At 42.5% G+C, this 20,174-nt stretch overlaps 1 protein-coding gene across 1 annotated transcript; it reads right to left on the reverse strand.

Annotated features, from left to right (window-relative positions):
* Nucleotides 1-5,976: 5,976 nt before the first annotated feature.
* LOC117730008 (tetraspanin-1) lies at nt 5,977-18,220 on the reverse strand. Its single transcript, XM_034531457.1, has 7 exons — nt 18,164-18,220; nt 14,990-15,196; nt 13,597-13,671; nt 8,961-9,059; nt 7,220-7,363; nt 6,478-6,561; nt 5,977-6,036 (listed from the first exon to the last, which is right to left on the reverse strand). The coding sequence occupies exons 1-7, from the start codon at nt 18,218-18,220 to the stop codon at nt 5,977-5,979; spliced, it is 726 nt and encodes a 241-aa protein (XP_034387348.1).
* Nucleotides 18,221-20,174: the final 1,954 nt, after the last annotated feature.

Below are 20,174 nucleotides of genomic sequence, written 5' to 3' on the forward strand. Positions count from 1 at the left end.
GATTTATTATTAGTGCATAATATTCATGGAATAAACTTGTGCTATTGTTATTCTTGGCTCAGATGTTTGTACTTGTGTGGCCTCTTGCTGCCTGCAGATTTCCCTAGAGGCAGAGCAACGGTGAGAGGAAACGCGTGCAGCAAGGGAAATGTATGCAAATCCTCTGGGCTCGTGGATTGCTGCAGCCAATGCGGTCTACCAAGGACAAATGTGGCTTCCTGCCCTTTGAGCTCTGACTTTCCAAACCTGTGATGTAATAAAACTGGACAAATTTGACTCCGATCAGGGGCTACTGTCAAAGTCTTATTATTTAATATCTCATATTTGACTTTTACATTTTCAAAGGTGATTCTCCCCCCCCCCCCCCCCCCCCACACACACACACACCTTTTTAAAGCAGCCTTTCTTTTCCCTTTGTGTCAATCCTGTGAAATTCAGCTTGAAACTGAGTTTAGTAATCTACCACGGTCAGCATCATGTCAGCTTTTATTGCTGTCAAATTTGATGATTTTGTTTGGTAATGCACTGCAGAGTTTTACATGTTATATTTCCATCTGGAAATGTAAAAAAAAAAGGTATATTCTCTTCCCCCATCTTGACACAAACTAGCATCTAAAAGTCAGGATATCTTGATATATGCTGCTGCATTTCTACATGTTTTGTCCATCTGAAATTTATTCCCCAAACAAAATAGAAGTGCAGTACCAAGTCTTCTTTTAAGTCCATTTCGAGTCTCGTCAGGTCAAGTGCTATAAGTATGCAAAGTCATGGTGAAAGGCGCCGGGCGGCTGTGGGGATACACGCCTAAGCTCTGCTGTGATGGGATCTTTCCCCGGGGAATGGATCGCCTCGATGCGACCGCGAGTCGCTGAGAGGAATTCTCCCCCGACTGTCGCTCGTGCTTATATCCCCAACAGCAGTTCGGGGTACCCGGTCTTCTTCGAGTCCTTGAGTGGCGTCCTGGAAAGGGCGCGACTCGCCAACCTGTAAAATGTATTTATTTTTTGCATCGTGTCTACGAGTGAATCTTTCCTTCTTACCTGTACTTTCGTGATCGACACCTCCAACAATCGTGTGCATTACTCTTCTCGGTCGTCCTTAAACTGATCTCCCCCCCCCCCCCCCGCTGCTAGTCAAGCGGTCAGAGCTACCGTGGAGCCCACACTGTCACTAACTGCACTCCCTGAAGAAAGGTTAGCTTATTTCTGGAAAAATACAAAAGTAGCTTTCAGAGAAAAGCAGACTGAAGAGTCTACAATATTCCTCTACAATAACATGTTAATAAGTTAAAGCTAAAACCTAACGTTTTCAGACCACAGTGTAAAAGTGAAACACGACATCACCTGGCGATTGAGACGGAAGACAGTTCAATTACGTAAGTCCCGGTTCCTTTAAAGCCGGGATAGTCTTTTTTATTTACTGTTATGATCTTTTAAAAAAAAGCAAAAGCAGCATGTGTATACATTATTATAGCTTCAGTAGCTAGCATAGCATAGACGTCCTAGCGCTAGTTAATGATGTTCTAAAGTACTCTCCTAATGTTAGGTTTACGTAGAAAAGTAATGTTTAGAAACTATGGTGCAGAGCTGTGTATTCATGTCTTTGTGGTCCATCTTTAATCCCATATGTTGTTTACCTTCTTTCTCTTTTTTTTAAGATTTCATGCTTCCACTGGTCCCCCCCGTGTTTAACGGTGCATATTGTGGGTAATTCCCCCGGGCAAAGTCTGCATTATGCAGACTTAGGGAAAGGGTTCATAAAGGGCTCAAAATGTCTGCCGGAGAGCCCTCAAACATTCAAAGATGGCAGGCACAGCCCTAAACCCTCACGGACTTAGCGTGAGTCTGTGAGTGCACATTGAGATTGGGCCCCTTGTATTTCTGCACCTATCTGACTTTCTTGCGGTGAATGTTCCCAGATATCAACAATTAACTTTGTAGGGTTGTGTTATTACTGATATAAACAGTGTAGCAAACGCAAGAACCAAGTTGTGATGAATCAGAATTTTCTATTGAGCGCATCTTTTTTTCTGGGAATAATCCATTATGATTGAAAACAGCTGAGGGTGCATGAACACCGGGTGGCCACCCGTTCTCTATCCGTCTCATCAACATGGACGTGTCAGTCGTGTTAATGAAGTCTGCCCTGTGTGTTTGTGAGCCGAATGTCACTGTTTGTATTTGTGAACCAAATACTTTTGCATCACCTCTAATTAAGATGGATTTTCTGACTGAATATAAAGTGTACTAGTGTGTGTGTTACTGGCTGTGTGTTATGCACTAACTGACAGTGCCAACAGCAGCGTGTAGGGCCTTTTCTCCAAAAGTCATTTGTTTCATTGTCAGCACGCGCAGGCACACACACACATACATACATACACACCCACACACACACACACACACACACACACATATCCATCTTCACCAGCCCATAGCTCCAGACCTGGCCCTTTGTGCCTGTCAGTCAGAAGTTGCTGGTTCATATCGGTGTGTGTGCTTGCCGCCTTTTAAATGTCTTTTTTGACCTATTGAGCATTCTGATGAGCCAAGCTCAAAGGCTGATGGCTGAGATGTAGATGGAATATTGATTTTGTGTATGTGTGAGTTAGGGAGCCGGGGGCTATTGTTAAACATGGAGCTCAGCACCGCTGAGACGCTGACATATTTAACCCTAAATACCTCGCAGGTGTATAATTGGGTTGAAGAACGAACTTGGTTTGTCTTCCCGCTCCCTGTCCCTCCATTTCAACAAGCCTGCCTTGAAGAACATTAGTGTTTGGCCACAACATAATTCATAGTTTAGTTTAGTTTTTATTATTATATAATTAAACAAAACGCACAGAAAACATTAATATAGAAAGAGCAAGGGGAGAGAGGATTTCATCTTGCCTTTATTTTCCATATTACTGGGATTTTTCTTTCTATCTTGAGTTTCATTTAATCTCTTGGAATACAAAGTTTGAACCTCTTTCATTCATCTTCATCTATACTGTAAGCGTGGTTCAAAATCATCTGCCTGGTAGAGCCTTTGGAAGAATTCAGCCAACAACTTCTCTCGCTCTGGTAGATTTATTTCTCTGATCACAAGCAAAGTACAAGCGTTGCGATTGCAACGCCAGGGGAGTCACAACAACTCCTCCTCTAGAACCAGAAGCACACACACACAGATTTCCTCACAGGTTCGTGTGCATCATCCTAACTTCTAATTGGTGCTGAACTATCAAGGAGGGGGATAATTCCATCTCCTCCTCTCTTTTCACAGGACTGAGCCCTGCAAGGCCAGTCCACTTTCTAATGAGACTAGAAGATAACATATGGGTTTGTTGTGAGAAGCAGACATTCCCAGACACAAATGTCACCTTCTATGTGTTATTCTGAACTTGAGTAACCTGACAAAAGCATAACATTATGACAATATATAAGCATGTATATGATCAATACCCTCACACATACATGTCCACATACATCTACCCTCCCCAACATGTGACACATACCTCCATACATACATTCACCATGACACCTACAGTACATACACACAAGTTCTCAGGCACTTTGTGCACTTCCCCTGTTTGCCTCACTGTACCTATATGAACATGAGCCATATTGTGTCAATATCATCATCAGTTGTGCTGTACTTTGTCTTAATAACTGACGTTTTTTTTCCCTCTTATATATTACATTGTTTATGTTTAAAAACAAGAGAAATGCAATCTCTGGAGGAAAAAGGAAGGATGACGGCGTTTGAAGGGAACCAGTCAAGTCGAGTTGAGTTGAACTCAAAATCCAATGATCGTCTGGACTGAAATGCATAAAAAAGGAAACAAGAGCAGCAACAGAGTGGTAACTGTAAAACATAACAGTAAAAGAGAGAGAACTGAACGTGAGAACTGAACACCACCCGTTAAATACACAGCAACATTAGCATTCATTTGTACTGACTGTATCCACCTGAAGAGCCTCTGTTTTCCTCTTTTCAAACTACTGAGAAACATATCTGGCGATTTTGCACCGAGATGTTTGTTTTAACATCAATATCTTTGTCTATCTGCTGTTTGGTGCTGGCCATTTAGTCTTGCGAGGATTTCACAGATGTTATTTGCTGGTAACGGAAACAATGCTGATGAGAGCTGAACTATAGAATAAGGAATTGGGCCTTAAAACCAAAACAATGAGCTAAAAGATGCTGAAAAGCTCTATAGAGCTGATGGGAACTACATATTTGTCACTTTTCACATTATGCGTTGACATTTCATCCATCGTTAATACAAACATATTGATCAGAGGAGCTTAAGGAATGACATTTGAGGATCTCCTCTTTGAGACTTATAGAAATAAATTATGGCTATGCTGAATTCTTTCCACACAAGACTGAAAATAGGTGATCTCTTTCTGTTGATCGCTTTCGTTCACTGTCATTCTGTTTCTCTCTCTCACACACACACACACACACACACACACACACACACACACACACACACACACACATTGCATCGCATTGCATAAAGACAGTTGAACTGTGGTTTTGAGATACACTAATTCAGTAGCGACAGATAACCTGCTGCATGGCTGAACAACACTGCAATCCTTTTGTCAGGCATTCTGTTGGTCAGTATTAACTTAGCCCGGTCCCACTATGCAGGTAATATTCAAGGGCAGGAGATGGAACATTGATGAATCGTAAACAGGACAAAAGATGTACTGCACGGCCTGTCATATGGGGGAATACGGCTTTAAATACAGGTTTTTAGAATAAATTGTGGTCTTGGACATCTAAATCATCTAAGCACTATGAGACAATGGGGCCGCTGGGTACAGATATGTAAAAAAGGCATTTTGGTTATTACGGTTGTTTCACATTTCTTTTTGGTTTGAGACTTTTTTATGTCCTTTGGCATCTCCTATTTGGTTGATTTGAGTGCTTTGTGTTGCGCCTCTTTGTGCTTGTTTTGCCTTGTTCTGTCATCGTTTGGAATCGCCTTGTGGTCGTTTTGTGCCTCTTTGCGATTGCTTTGCATCTCTTTGATGTCACTTGGCAACGTTTTGTGGTTGTTTTGAGATGCTTTGTGGTCATTTTGCGTCTCTTTGTGGTAGGTTTGCATCTCTTTGTGGTTGTTTTGCATCTCTTTGCGGTCTCTTTGTGGTTGTTTTGAGATGTTTTGTGGTCATTTTGCATCTCTTTGTGGTAGTTTTGCATCTCTTTGTGGTTGTTTTGAGATGTTTTGTGGTCATTTTGCATCTCTTTGTGGTAGTTTTGCATCTCTTTGTGGTTGTTTTGCATCAGTTTTGCATCTCTTTGCAGTCCCTTTGTGGTTGTTTTGAGATGCTTTGTGGTCGTCTTGCGTCTCTTTGTGGTAGGTTTGCATCTCTTTGCGGTCTCTTTGTGGTCGTCTTGCGTCTCTTTGTGGTAGGTTTGCATCTCTTTGCGGTCTCTTTGTGGTCGTTTTGCGTCTCTTTGTGGTAGTTTTGCATCTCTTTGTGGTAGTTTTGTGTTGCTCAGTGCTTGCCAGCTAATCTCCAACTGTGTCCGTCTGCTGTTTGGTGCTGGACAGGTAGTGTACAGTGGGTTCATCCAAGCTTGTTTGATAAAACAGTTGCCTGCTGGCTCTGGAAACCCTGAGACTGAAACAGAATGGACCAAAAGTAGCAGCTAAAAGAGGCTAAAAAGCCGCGTAGAACTGCAGAGTTGTCGATAACATTCGAGCGGTTCAGAACTACACTTGACACCTTTGAGAATAATTGATTCACTGGTTCATCATATACACTTGTAAAAAAGGTTGTCCATTGAATAAATATACAGGGAACAATCAGGTGTCCTGACGTTTTTTATTGGCAAATATTAAATATTTATGCTATGCAGGTGCAAATAAAACTGTTCTATGTGGATGTCTTTCTGAAAATAGAGCAAACCAGAAAGTAAAAAGACACAAAATAAATAATGAAGTTTCTCTGTCCCGACTGGTATTTCCCTGAAGGAGTCTCAGCTGATTGTCGTGTCCAGGTGGCAGTACATGTACATGGACACTATCATAGCAGCAATCTGAGGAAACAACATAATGAAAAAGCTCATCTGTTTTTGTATTATTTTGAGGCTACTACAATTGTGCAGATCAGATGATAATCAGACATTACAGGGGTCTATAGTAATAATGAAGAATAATTTAAATATATATATATATATATATATATATATATATATATATATATATATATATATATATATAAATATATATATACCCACAGTGTTATCTCTTCAAACTTGTTTTATATCATTATCAAAAGGTCCCGTTCTCAGAAAAGCTGGCTCCATGTCGATGTCCGGGGTTCTAATCCCCCCCCCCCCTCTTATGATAAAGATACAGAATTACCACCACTGATTTTAACCAAGACACAGGACTTGCAGTAAGAGTGTGTTGATGTTTACACTCTTTATGATGTACCAAAGCACTGACTCACAGTTTTGAAAGTTTAGTTATTTTACCTCTAAGACTCCAATTCCTGCTGTGATGCCTCCCACGATGATGGAGTGCTCTTTGATAGTCTCCAAGATATGTTTGAAACAGCCCTGAGCAAAATGGTTTGTGTCAACAGAATGATACTTTCTTAATACATAATTGACATAACAAAAGACAAAGGTCTTGTCGATGTTGTGACCACCATCAATAAAGGATGTCACAAGAACCGATGCTTTGATTTACCGAGTCGATGCCAACATTTGCACGGCAGGTACCAAGGGTCAGGGCTTGAAACTAACGTCATCCTGTCAATAGATCTCCCCCAGAACGTCTTTGAGACTAAGGTAATAAGGTATTTTTGTATGTACTGTATGTTATACAGCTGAAAGGACGTTGTGAACTTACTATCGATGTATGTTGAAGTTTTTTGTTTTGTTTTTGTAATTTCACCAAGCTATTGAATTGGGTATCGGGAATCGTGGAATTCAACTGGCACTGGCACCGACTACATTTTTCTGGTATTGTGACTTTCCTACCATCAATGTTACCTGTACTTGTTCCTCTATGAGGAGAAAAACATTAATGGTATCCCAAGGATTGACTGAGAAAATAAGATTACCCGTTTTTGACTATTTGCCCAGTAGTCAATGCAAAGGCAGTGTTGATGCTGCCTTCATGTGCGGAATGGGAGTTAGCATTGTAAATATTCCATGTTTACAACTTGCGGCTGTTTGGTTCATCTATCCGTCGCGCTGTTCTTAATCTCACCTGCACAGCGCTGCGCTCTGCCTCGTAAGGGCTGCAGGGGGTGCTGTTGGTCCAGCAGCAGCTTGGCGGCAGACGGCCTTCGTTCTCCTTTTCAAACTCAGAGCCGACAAAGTCTGTGTAGTTGGTGAAACCGCAGCACTCCAGCTGGGAGAGGGAGGAAAGCATTTCAGAAAAACACACAACGAGATTCCTGCGTGGATAAAGATGTCCTCTTATTATCTATTGCTCTCCTGAAGGTTTCTTCCCTTTTTTCCGTGTGAAAGGTTATTTTAGGGGAGTTTTTCCTGATTCGATGTGAGGTCCTGGGACAGGGATGTCGTATGTGTACAGATTGTAAAGCCGTCTGAGGCAAATTTGTAATTTGTGATATTGGGCTATACAAAATAAACTGAATTGAATTGAATTGAATTGAATTATTCATAAGCGTTAGCCCCCTCCATTGTCCAACCATTTGTCCAACTTGCTGCTGTGTGAGAGGAAGTTGTTTTGTATTTACTGTGTTGCATTTACTGGGTGAGCACTCAAAAAAAGTTAAACCTTTGAAAACTATCAAGTAATCGTGACTCTGGGGCACAACATTGCTTTGAGTTTTACAAATGTCATTTTTAGACGTTTTGAGTGTCAACAACTAAATTCCATTCACCTCACAACAGCCAAAGCTTCTGCTTCACTCAATACTAGTGTGTGTGTGTGTGTGTGTTTTTTGTCAAGGTCAGACATTGCTTGAATGTTTCACTTTGCCAATGTAAACTGAGCCATTGTAAAGCTGTCACACGGTAGGAATGGAAGTTTATTTTTTTTTCAGGGGCGTAAAATGAGAGATAGAAGGTCCCCGAGTTACCTTGACTTAGACCATTGTGTGCAGGTGAGCTGAAGTAAAACGAATGGATTAAGGCCGATTGATTTTGCACACAGTTTACAGTTTTGATTTGATTTCAGTTCAGAAATTGTCGCGGTGCACTTTAGAAACAGGTTGGTTGTTTTGTCTGTTTTATTTGTACACTGAAGGACACCGAGAGAACATTTAGTCTATTAAATTAACCCTCAGGGGCTCAGAAATCCCCTGGTTCACAAATATTTCAGTTTATATTGAGCACATATGGTGCATATTCCTTTATAAATGTAATGATTGTACTTAAAGGTGACGGGAAACATATGCGTGCAATTGAAATGGAGGTGCGGTCAATAGTTTTGGTTGGTATTTGTATATTTTAAAACCTAGCAGAAGTGTTCGTTGGCAAACATATTGGGTAATTTCCTGATGGTACAAAACAGTGAAATATATTTAGTGTGTATTAAGTGAAAATACGCTGCACTGAGAGCATTATAATGTGGTGTATACTTTATGGGGTGGACATTGAAAGTGAACTATGAGTTGCCTTTGTTGGAAAATGTTTCCATGCACCACAGAAGAGTTCCAAAAAGAAGTCCTCCATGCATCTTTATTGCAACATGCAATAATATAACCTTCACACAAATATTATAGAATTAATTAATCATTTGAATAGTGATCCAAAATTATATAGGTTTGGCTGTGAGCATTTTCAAGATTCATTAAGCTGATTTTCATGGAGAGGAAAGGAGAAAAATGTCTGCAAGAAGATGGAAAATGAATGTAAAACCTGATTTTGTGATTTGGGAAAAGGGAAATTAAGTGTTTATACATATCCAGTAGTTTAGAACACGTGCGAAAGCAGTACATTAATGCATACATTGAAAACAAACAATGCAGATACTGTACCTCTGTCATGGTAGTGTTCCAGATCTTCGTAAACACAGGATCGCTGCCGAAATCTCTCTGTAAAGCAGGGGTCGCCCACGCTTTGAGGATCCTCTCTGCCTGAGAGAAACCACACGGAAGGACGCTTATTGACGTTCTGGATTCCTGCGCCTCTGACCTTAACTAAACGCAACTCGAACTCGGGCAAAATGTTTTCAAGAAAGCCATCACAAATCTGTCTTCACTTTTCTGACGTGTCCTAATTTTTCAGAATATCCTAATTTTCTAAATATGCACACTTTCCAGATATGTCTTACTTACCAAATACGTAACATGTCCCTTCACACAAAAGTTAACACTGCAACAACTAATGGATTAAATCGCTAATACACACACAGAGAGCGCAGGGGGGGTCCATCCTTCCTTCCTTCCTTGGCTCCTTGCCTGGCTTCCTTCCTTTCCTTCATTTCCTTTCCTTCTTTCCTTTCTTCCTTCCTTCATTGCCTCCTTTCCTGGCTTTTTCCGAAGCAGCACAGACTCTATGAGCCTGGCTGCTTCGCATAGCCACACCGAACTAGAAAAAGCATTTCCTTCAGAAAATGCTAAAATCTGAAGTTTGAAGCCGAAATATATAATATAGCAGCTGAAAATGGCTGAAAACTGCTGAAAATACCAAAAAGGAAAACTTCCTGCTGAAAAGCGTCAAAGCGTTGACCTCTATGAGCCTGGCTGCTTCGCATAGCCACACCCAATTAAGTAAAAAATAACATACAATGGATATACTCAAGTACCTCATAATTGTATTTAAGTGCAGTGCTTGATCAAAAGTATTTTGTTACATTCCATTGATCGTTGCAGCTCTATCAAAGACCCACTTTTCATCAGCGCCAACACACCGTCTCTTTTAGGATCCAGTATGTATATGAGAGGCCTATACATGCAAATAAGCTCCTGGTACAAGCACATCTCTTCACTGCAGAAGTCCAACAGTGTCACACACATACACACACTTGAACATACACACCCCACACACTGTGGAAGCCCCCGAAAATAAAATACTGCAGCTGATTTCACGGGCAGGAAAAGTAATTCTCTGGGAGTCAACTATTCATCAGAAATAAAATAAATCTTTCACACAAAGCACTTGGGAAATAAACAGCCCCGGCCTGGTACCTGGAAAAAATGAAAATAAATCAAATGATGACCTGACATTAGTCTCCATTCTTATTCTCCTTTTTATGGTTGTGAACTAGGGGGGGGGGTGGGGGGGGGGGCATTTACATATATATTGATGTTCCTGATGGCTTTGGTCAGGACACATTTTGCCTGCTATTTGTGTTTATCCAAAAATAAAAGAAAGAATTCCTTCGCGAACAAACAGGTTAGCTTTCTTGCACGCTTTTCCCTCCTCCCTTCCTCAGTCTGTTTTTTTCCCCATTTTGATTAATAATCCTGTCGCATACAGTCACCCATTTGACGAGGAGGGTGAGTGTGTGCTTTACTGTATGTGGCCAAACACAACCCAGTGTCTATCAGGTTTATGTGTCTGAAAGTGCTTCTTTCTTTTCTTTTTTTTCATCTCCTGTGTGTGTGTGTGTGTGTGTGTACAGTAAAGGGGGCAGGCGTACGAGATGCCCGAGGGGATGCTGGGATACATGCCACAATTAAAAATGCCCCCCCAAGAAGCTGCGAGAGCGGCTGAGATCAGAGAGGGTTATTACCAGCCGGCTAATTCATCACTGTCACTCTGCCCCGCGCCTCACTCAGCTGAGCGTTGTTTTGCTAAGAGGTAAGGTAATGGTTCGTCGTGGGCATTCCCATCCCCCTTTTTGTTGAAATATCAAAAAATACAAATAAATTATAAACAACAATAGAAAAGATGCAAATAAGGGTGACAGATCCAACTATTCGGAATAAAACTTTTTGTTCTTCCTCTGTGGTCCACAAAGCTTCAGTTCATGCTCCGCATCTATTATCTTCTAAGTCACAGAGCTTAGTATCACTTTAAAAAAAGACATTTACCGCTTTCCACAGAATCCTCCTTTTTTTAACATCTGTAAAAAAAATATATAAAAGTTGCAACTAATCCAAACAAAGAGCAGGTAATGTTATTGAAAATAACAAATGATCACAAAGCTCCGTAGAGCTGATTAACTACAGCACTGGTGATGATTCTCTGTGGGTTTGTCATGAGGGACCCCTTCCACATACACAGTCAATTATTCCATTTTGTATATAATACTATTGATTGGTGCAGCATTAAAGCAGAAGTAATTGAAGTTAATCATCTCGCATCAATTACTCGGGCTAATCTTTCCTCTTACTGAGGAGATATTAAAGTAAACACCAATCATTATTGGATTACGTTTTGAGGGAACGTTTTGAGGGAACATTCCTTTACTGTCGACGGACGTCGGTGTGATTCAATAAATGCCACATCACATCTATTTCATTCATCCAGTGTGAAGTCCATATCGGCCCCGGTAATAAATCTCCACCCAGGTCACTTCCGAATCACTTGGCGGAGAAAGAACAACCGTGACCACTGACGGCCTCTCATAATGCCCGATGGAATTGCTTATTAAATCTCCATTATTCTGACCACCTGAAGGTTATTGGTGCTTTGGTTAGATGAGCTGCGGGGGCTCGCTGGCCAAAAGGCAGATTTATGCCGCAGATAAGTAGGACTGAAAAGATCAGCGCTTTATTTATCCTCCCCTTTGATTGTCTACGCCTCTGACTCTTGCTTATTGACACAGGCTGGTAATATGTATGCATATTAGGTGTGTATTGCCCATATTCATTATTCTATTGTGTTTACTGGGTCTTATCAAAAGCAGGAGATGGACAGCTGCTCTGACTCACTCATAACCGCGATGGACCTGACAATGTCCTTTGTGTTCGTAATGAACAGATGAAACTAAAGCTAACAAGACGCGTTAAATTGACTCTAAACCTTATCTGTGATCTCCTTCAGGAAGACACATTTTTAGTTATGTCTTGTGTTTCACTGAGCCCCCCCCCCCCACACACACACACACACACACACACCACCCCCCCAGCTGGCATTTCAACAAAAGCCGTTTACAGTGCTCGCCGAGCTCGATAGCTCAGGTTTTGTAAATGACAACAGCAGTTCTCCTAGCTCAGCCTCCAAGGACACATGCACACACACACACACACACACACACACACACTGAAAAACACACACTCTCTTAGCTTCTTTGTGTGAGAGACCAGGGTTGGACAGTATAGCTGAGAGAGGAGTTGAAGGTCGACCTGTTCACTGCAAAACAGAAATCATCCAATTATTGTTTCTGTTTATAGTCGAGTCCCATAAAAAAAAAAAAAATCTATTAGTCCAGTAAAATGTTTTATTTGGTGTCCAATAGAAATCAAGTTTTTTCCCAATTTCTATAAAGGACGGTGAATCGATGCTCCCGGCAAAGACGAAAAGACGAATTCTGACTTCAAGTCTTCATCGAGTATGTGATCAAATGCAAATAGATCACTTAAATGCAATGTCTTTGAACCAATTTGTGCTGATCTTTTATGAGTGCAGCCAAGCTACTTGTGCACTTAAAAATGAAAAAAAAAAAGAAAAAAGATTCTGATAATATTTTAAAGGATCGAGATATTGAAATCCAAAAGAATTGCAGTGTGAAATATGATCCTTCAGATTTCTCTAGTGATAAAACTGTTTTAACCATTACATACCATACAGTTTATCACAAATACCAAGACATGTCTCCCGTTAATAAGAACAGATCATGATCCTGAACAAGTATTTGCAAATCAGGGTAACATTCATTGGAAAATAAACGGCATAAATAATCTACCTTGCTTGTTTTAAGAAGAATAGGACTTTAAAGACTTAATTATAGCTGGTTAATGAATTCCTTCAAACTAATTGACAGAATTTGACATTTTCGTCGCCCTTCAAAAACTTCAAAACTCAGTATTTCAGAACACTACTATATACTACTGGGATTCTTTGCAGAGTCCAATTTCGGTTCATCAGCTCCTCCCTGCAGATGGATGTTGTTTAGATTACCTATTTTACTCCTGGGGACTCAAATGCATCCTCTGATTGGTTAAAAAAATAAAATCGACTCTTTTCTTTACTAAGATCCCCATCTTCACTAACCTCCTTTTACATAGCTCATTTGAAAGCCCTGTAATTATTATATGGGGCACTTACAGTAATGTAAAGGTAGCGTGTGTATGTTTGTGTGTGTGTGTGTGTGTGTGTGTGTGTGAGAGAGAGAGAGAGAGCGAGAGAGTGAGAGGGAAACACATATGTAAATAGACTGTTTTGCATATAAAATGCTTTAGCTTCAATATTCCAGAGTAATAAATTGCTCAAAGTTAGCGACGGCGCACACTGCCCCGGGCTATCCCGGAGTCATTAAGTAGCCGAATGTAGTGAGGCGGACATAAAGCCAGTAATTTAATGATGGAGAATTTACATTAGAGATAAAATCCAGGGAGTGGGACGAGGAGGTGAGTGGCTGAAAGAGAAAGGCCGAGAGGGACGAGGTTGAATTAGGAGACAAAGGAAGGGGAGTGAAGAGGAGGAGGAGGAAGGGTCATAGAAGGGAGCGGATGTGATGAGGCAGTGAATGAAGGGGAAGAGGTGAAGAGGGGGGAGACTTACAAATGAAGAGTAGGCCAGAGCCACGACTGCAGCTGCCACTTCAGCGATGAATATGACGAGGAGGATGGAGAAGAACTGCATGGAGGGAAGAAGAGGAGACGAGCAGAAAGTTTGAGTGTTTTCCTGTATTTGATTATATAAAACTAATACAAATCAAGCTTTTGTCTAGTCTGTATTTATCTTTGCATGTGAGGCACGGATGTTCCATAAACCGCGGGATTACCTTTTCTCAACATTTGCTCTGATTATCTTTTTTAAATCAATAATGAATTGGATCTTAGAGTACAGAGCCTTTTAAAAATATTTGTAATCTGAATATCCAGGGTTAAACAGCCATTGTCGTAGGTAACAAGAGACACACAGCCTGAGTGAGCTGCTCTTCCATTGCAGTTTTCCAGTCCATTACAGCTGCTTCTCACGTGAGCCGTGGTACTCGCCGTGTCCAGGACCCGCTGCACCGTCATCAGTCAACGCGATGGGACATGTGGACATGATGGGGCCTCTACAGGGGTAAAACGTGTCGCCTGTGCTCCTCATTAGACCCGCTGCAGTGGACTAAGAGGTAGTTAGCCTCGTCGCTAATGAGCATAATAATGTGCACCAGCTTTCAAGGAGAGGGGGGGGGGGGGGTTGGGGCGTTGAGGGTATGAATGAGGCAGGAGGGGAGGATGCGGCTATTATCGGAGCTGTTGGCGAGGCCTTGGGAATTCCTCTGCGTTAATGCGCATAACATCCAGCAGACATGTGAATGTAAGTTCACTCTCTTTTATCTCTGCTTTGGTCTCCACCAACTCCTGAGAGAGACATCTGGCTCTTTAGCTGCTATTGGTCCCACTATGTGGGGATCCAGTTAATAAACTAAACTAAACTATGTTCAGCAGCTTGTTCCTGTCTGTAGTGTACAGGGGGGTTTATCTGGGACCGAACCAGACAGGAAATGTGTGTTGAGCATACATCTCTGGGGATTTGTCACCGTGACCAAACTCCTCAATTGTCATTTGAGAAATTTCATGAGAAATCCAGTTATTTTGCACAATTTAAAAGCTATTTGAACAGCCGATGCAGGAAGCTGCTTTAGAATGGACTTTGTCCACAGTGGGCACGCAGGGTGAGTCAAATGATGTTCTCCTGTTGAATTCAACGAGGACATCGGGAGCAGCAGCAGCTCCTTGGGCGTTGATCGATGCTCATATTTTACATCTCACTGCTGCACTCAATTTTCAGGTCGACAGTTTCAACTTGTTCGTTGTGACCAACGGGACAACAGCTGGGAAGTTGCCCGAAGGCCGTTGGAGGAGAGATTATTCTCTTTGTCTCAGCGTCTCTAGAACTGTAGTGTACGACTTGTCTTATTTCAGGGCCCTCGACTTGCCTCTGCCTTTTTTACACCCACCGTGAGCAGCAGACACTTGCTCTCCTTGTGGACCCCGCAACAGCCCAGGAGCCCCAGCAGCAGCAGCACGCCCCCGACGGCGATGCAGAAGAAGCCCACGCTGACGACCTGCATGCCTTGGTCGGAGAACAGCCCCATCTGTTGGAGGAAGAAGCCCCCGTCCACGCTCACCCAGATCCCCAAGGCCATCAGGGTCAGGCCACACTGCTACAGGAGGATCAAAGAAAACATCGTGAACAACATACAAACAAAAACTAGCAAACGCAATGTACGCACAAAATCCCTGTCATTTATGAAAATTGGAAACAAAGCGGTTTTCCAGAGGATGTAATACACACTTAACAATAGCGAGTTAAACGTCAGTCTCTGGGTGGGCTCACCATGCTCTTGAGGGGGTAATAGGATTTTGGAAATGAGAGGCCATCTAATCCGGACATCAGCAACCATCGCTCACCATCACCTCTCAGTGACACCTCAATATCGTTCACTCCTTTCTGAGAGGAAGAGTCCTTTTGTGAGACAGAGGTGAGCGCCTCGGGCCGCAGCGACAATTTGGCCTCTTTTTCCCTTTTCTGAACGAAAATGACTGACCTTTTCCAGGACTGCCTTTATCGCCCCACTCATGTCACACATGGACTCCATTTAGTGATCATCTTGTGCTGCTGAATAAAGCCTTGGGGTGTTCAGAAGTCATTGGAGGGGGCGTTTACTGTCTTCCACCCTTACTTTCCCTTTTTACAACAGCCATGTGGGAAGTTGAATCATGGAAGTGCTAAAAAACTTTAATACAGCTGAACTGAATTATGACAGAAAACCATCCGATCGTCCGTCAGCCAGATTTTAGTTTTAAAGCTCTTAGAACGGGACAGAGTGTAGCCCTTTGAGCCGCCGGATGGCTTTTTAATGTGAAATAGTTGTGCATGTTTTATTCATATTATTGATTGATTGTGCATGCAAAAATGCGCTGTACACCATCTTTAATTGATCAAGAACACAGTTGGAGATGGGGGACAGTTTAATGTTGCTAATACAAAAATGGATGCAGATGAAACAGTCTTACTTGAATATTATGAAATATTAGTTTTAAATGAAGAATCGTGGTCATACAAACTTTACAGAGAATTTACAGTAATTCAACTTGCTTCATAATCTCTGACTATGAACATCAACAAGGCGAGCAGGCATCTCATTAGGACACTGAAGTGCATTTATAGAAACTATTGGCTGCAAACCTGTAAAACCCACTCGTAAAAAAACAAACATGTCACATGTTTCATATTACAGTCAGGGAATCACCTGATCCCATTATCTCTCTCTGCATGCCTCTCCTTCCTCATCTCTCCACATCTGACCTTCTCCCTCCTCCATCTCCTCTGTGTATTTCACCCTGAACTCCTCGCACTGAGTGATTTCTCCTTCCTTCCTCATCCTCTGCAGAAAACATGTTTGAAACCTGATATTGTCTGTCAGGCTCCATCAGGCTCCATGCAGTCAGGGGGCCAACCGCTCCCCCACCACCTGGCCCCCGACACTCGACATCTCCTGTCAACCGCTGACATCGCCCACGTGGGGATCATCTCCCCCCTTCTTTTCTTTGTCTCTCTGTCTTGGCCCCGCTCTCCCTATCTATTTTTTACTCTCCTTGATTCTCTCTGCCTCGCCCCACCTTTCACTCCGGGTTCTCTCTTCTCGTCTCTTGAACCTGTTCAGTGCCATCAGTGCACCGTTGCCTGAATGTAATACGACAAGCATATTCCCCCCTCTAACTCCTTGTGTGCCACCATTATCCCTCACCAGGTATAATTATAGCTGGCACAATAGGTTTTTTTTTTGTTGAAAGATGTCTAATCCCTTTGATGGTGTGCCACATGCAGGTGGATGCCCTGTCAGTTGAACACCCACATGGCAAAAGGACTGGAAGTAAATCAGGTTTCTGAAAGATTAAGGATTGGGGGGGGGTGCAGTGTGTCGAATCTATGGAGATGGGAAATAAAACCTATTAGGGTTAGAGGAGAGGGAATGAATAACAGGCTGCAGAATCGGAGGCCAAGGCCTCCAGGGGGAGGTGAATGGAGAGATAGAAAGATACAGAGGTAGCAGAAAAGAGAACGGGCCCGGCCCGCCACATTTGAAATGCAATTGGTTCTCTTTGAAAAGGCTGGATTGAGAAAGACGTCAGTCGAGTTGAAATTTTTTTTTTTCATTGGTCATATTACCGAGAGCAGACAATCTGATTAAGTTCCTATACGCTCGACCGTCGGTCTGGACACGCTTCTAATTTCTGATGCGTTCAGATCGGCAGAGCACAGAGGCCCGTTGGAGCGCTGTGTGTCACAGTTACTGCCTGTTTGTCCAGCCACGTTTTATTTTCAGATCTTTAAGAGATCATTCATGAATGGAAGTGAAAAAAAAAGTACATTTGATGCAAACAGAAATTGTTAAATCCCAAATCCTGCAAGCTGTGCACTCTGTAAAGTAATATTTCCATCCTCATAACGTCACGGTTAGCAACTACACGTGCTTCGATGACTTCCGATGAAGAACGTCGACTCTTATTTGAATCCGGCCCCCCTTATGTCCTTCATCAGGCAGACGAAGAGGAGACGACGGCGTAATCAGTGTGCCGCTGTGAGTTTTCGAGAGCTGCCAGATTCATCAGGCGTCGCAACGCGGGGAAAAATGATGACTTGTGCTGGGAGCCTCATCTGTGACAGTGGGAGCCCAGGTGGGCCCGACTCGGCGGACGCATTCAGCTTACCCTCGCCAAAGTTTCTCTCCATTTCACAAAGCACATTAGTTATCAACATTAAGCCGGAGATGTAGGTGGCAAAATTAGAGCCTTTGAAGTTAATGAGATGAAAATTGCTACGGTGGGGAGAAAGTGGAGGAGAAAGGAGCTTCGTTTAGGCCTTCTGGCTCAGTGATCCGAACTGTTTATGTACCGTCTGTTTGCCTTGAGGGGCGGCATGAAATTATTTTCTAGGCATTTTGCCGAAAAGCTATTGTTTGTCTGTTTTTTCTTTATTTTTTATATACTGTACTGTAACTTTTCATGTTAAGATTCATCATAATCAAGGAACACCCAACCCCCCCCCCCCCACACACACACACACACACGCACACACACACCCCTCCTCATACGCGATCATGCAATCAAAGCGAAAACATACTCACAAAGATAAGCAAGTTGAAGAAGACCACCATCAATTTGACGAATGTGAAGCAGCCCATTTTAATCTGTAATAAAATGAGAAGATAAATTATTGCATTTCCTCTTTCATCAGCGGAGACCTTCTATCTCCCACTGGCACACAATCTTCACACGGACGCTTCGCTACAACATCCAGCCCACATCCCAGCGAAAGGACTGGGGAAATGACACCGCTGACAATGAGTTCATAATGATAACACACACAGCTGTAAGAAACGGTAAAGATATCCGTTAATGAGAGGTCTATAGGAGACGGAGAGCCGTAATAGAAAGGAGAGTTCATTGTGTTTACATGTGCACATTATGGCACTGGAAACACAAGTCTTACCTTTTAGTGTGCTAATATGTTTTTATATCCAAAGTAGCGTCAATTCAAACCACTTTAACAGTCCTGGGTTGCAGAAAGCAAAGCTGACCTAAAAAAAAAGCTACAGAACACATGGACCCAAATAAAGAGAAGAAGAAGGAGCTTTCTGTTTCTTCCGGCCCAGGTGTTTCCAGGTGTTTCCAGGTGTGCGGAGGTGAGTGCAAAGACGACTCTGCCTGAATATATATATGGAGTGACGAGATCCACACAGGTACAAGCCTGTGGCGGAGATCAGTAATCTGATGAGCGGAGGACTGACTGGGTGTGGTCCCGGAGGATACGGGTGACAGCAGGTGGATGTTGTTCAGGTGCGGGGGGGCGGGGGGGGGGAGCTCTGACACCTGCAGGTCCACAGTGACACAGATTCATGGCACAGGATCGGCCTCTCAGGGCTTCGAGGTTCGGGAACAGCTGTAGACCTGTCAAGACTCTGAAAAGACCAAATTTAATCGAGAGTCGAATGAATATGTTGAGCCTGTTGAGTCTGTTTGTCTTTTCTCATAACGTGTGAAACAAGAATAGTAAGGTTCTCCACAGTGTTGCTGTTGGAGTGGTTTTCTCTCAAAAAGAATCATCGTTTCCAACCTTGAACGCCTTGAGTTCCCTGAAACAGTAGTGGAATATTACACTGGGAGAGCCACTGGGAGAGCCAGGAACACTGTGATGTTCTCTGAATGCAATGTTTTATCCCCGAGAGCTGTATTGGATCCCAGAGAAGGAATTCCCTCACTTGTTGTGTGTGTGGTTTTTTTTATGTGTCCGAGTCATTTGACAGCGTATTTCATGCAGAGTTTGTCGGTAAAGAAGTCAGGAGTTGACAAAGACAAAGGCAATGACTTCTTTTGGTGCTATTTCATTCTAGTTGGTGAAACGTGGCCCCTACCGATGCGCTACGGAAATCGGATTTCTCTCCGCATTTTTGATTTTGCATACCAGAGCGCAGAGACATGTTTAAGAGAAGCAATAACAATACAAACAATTCAAGTTTGTTGTCTTACTTCTTCTGTTTTCCAGATATATCCCTCGGCACCCTAAGAGCCTTATCTCCTGTTCACTTTTTTTGCCTGGAGCATGAAGCATTCGCCTCAGCCTTGAAGCACAAATGAAGCCATCAAGTGCATGTTTAAAACATTTTTCATTTGTTATTGTTATGCAACCTGTTAAGTCACCAAACAACTGTGTTCTGCCACTGTGCTGCTGCTTTCTGGACTCCATTGTTCCACCTCTCTTTCCTTTGTTCCTTTGGCCCCCGCTGGACACTGCAGGGGCCCCTGCTGACCACCAGAGGGGGGTAGTGAACTGCACAGCCTCCTCTCCTCGCTGTTGTCCCTGCAGCTTCAACTGGTCATGAGTGCTCCTCTGAGTGGAGGAATGTGCTGGTCTTTGTCCAGGAGGAAGTGGAAGAAAGAAAAAATATATATATATATATATATATACATATATCTGGTGATGTGGTAAAGAACCTCGGAGTTATCTTTGACCGGGACTTGTCATTTAACTCCCACGTTAAGCAAATCTCAAGGATTGCATTTTTTCATCTACGTATCATTTAAAAAAATCAGGCACATCTTGTCCCAAAAAGATGCAGAAAAGCTGGTTCACACGTT

Source organism: Cyclopterus lumpus, chromosome 4 (assembly GCF_009769545.1).
Source record: "Cyclopterus lumpus isolate fCycLum1 chromosome 4, fCycLum1.pri, whole genome shotgun sequence".
NCBI lineage: Eukaryota > Metazoa > Chordata > Actinopteri > Perciformes > Cyclopteridae > Cyclopterus > Cyclopterus lumpus.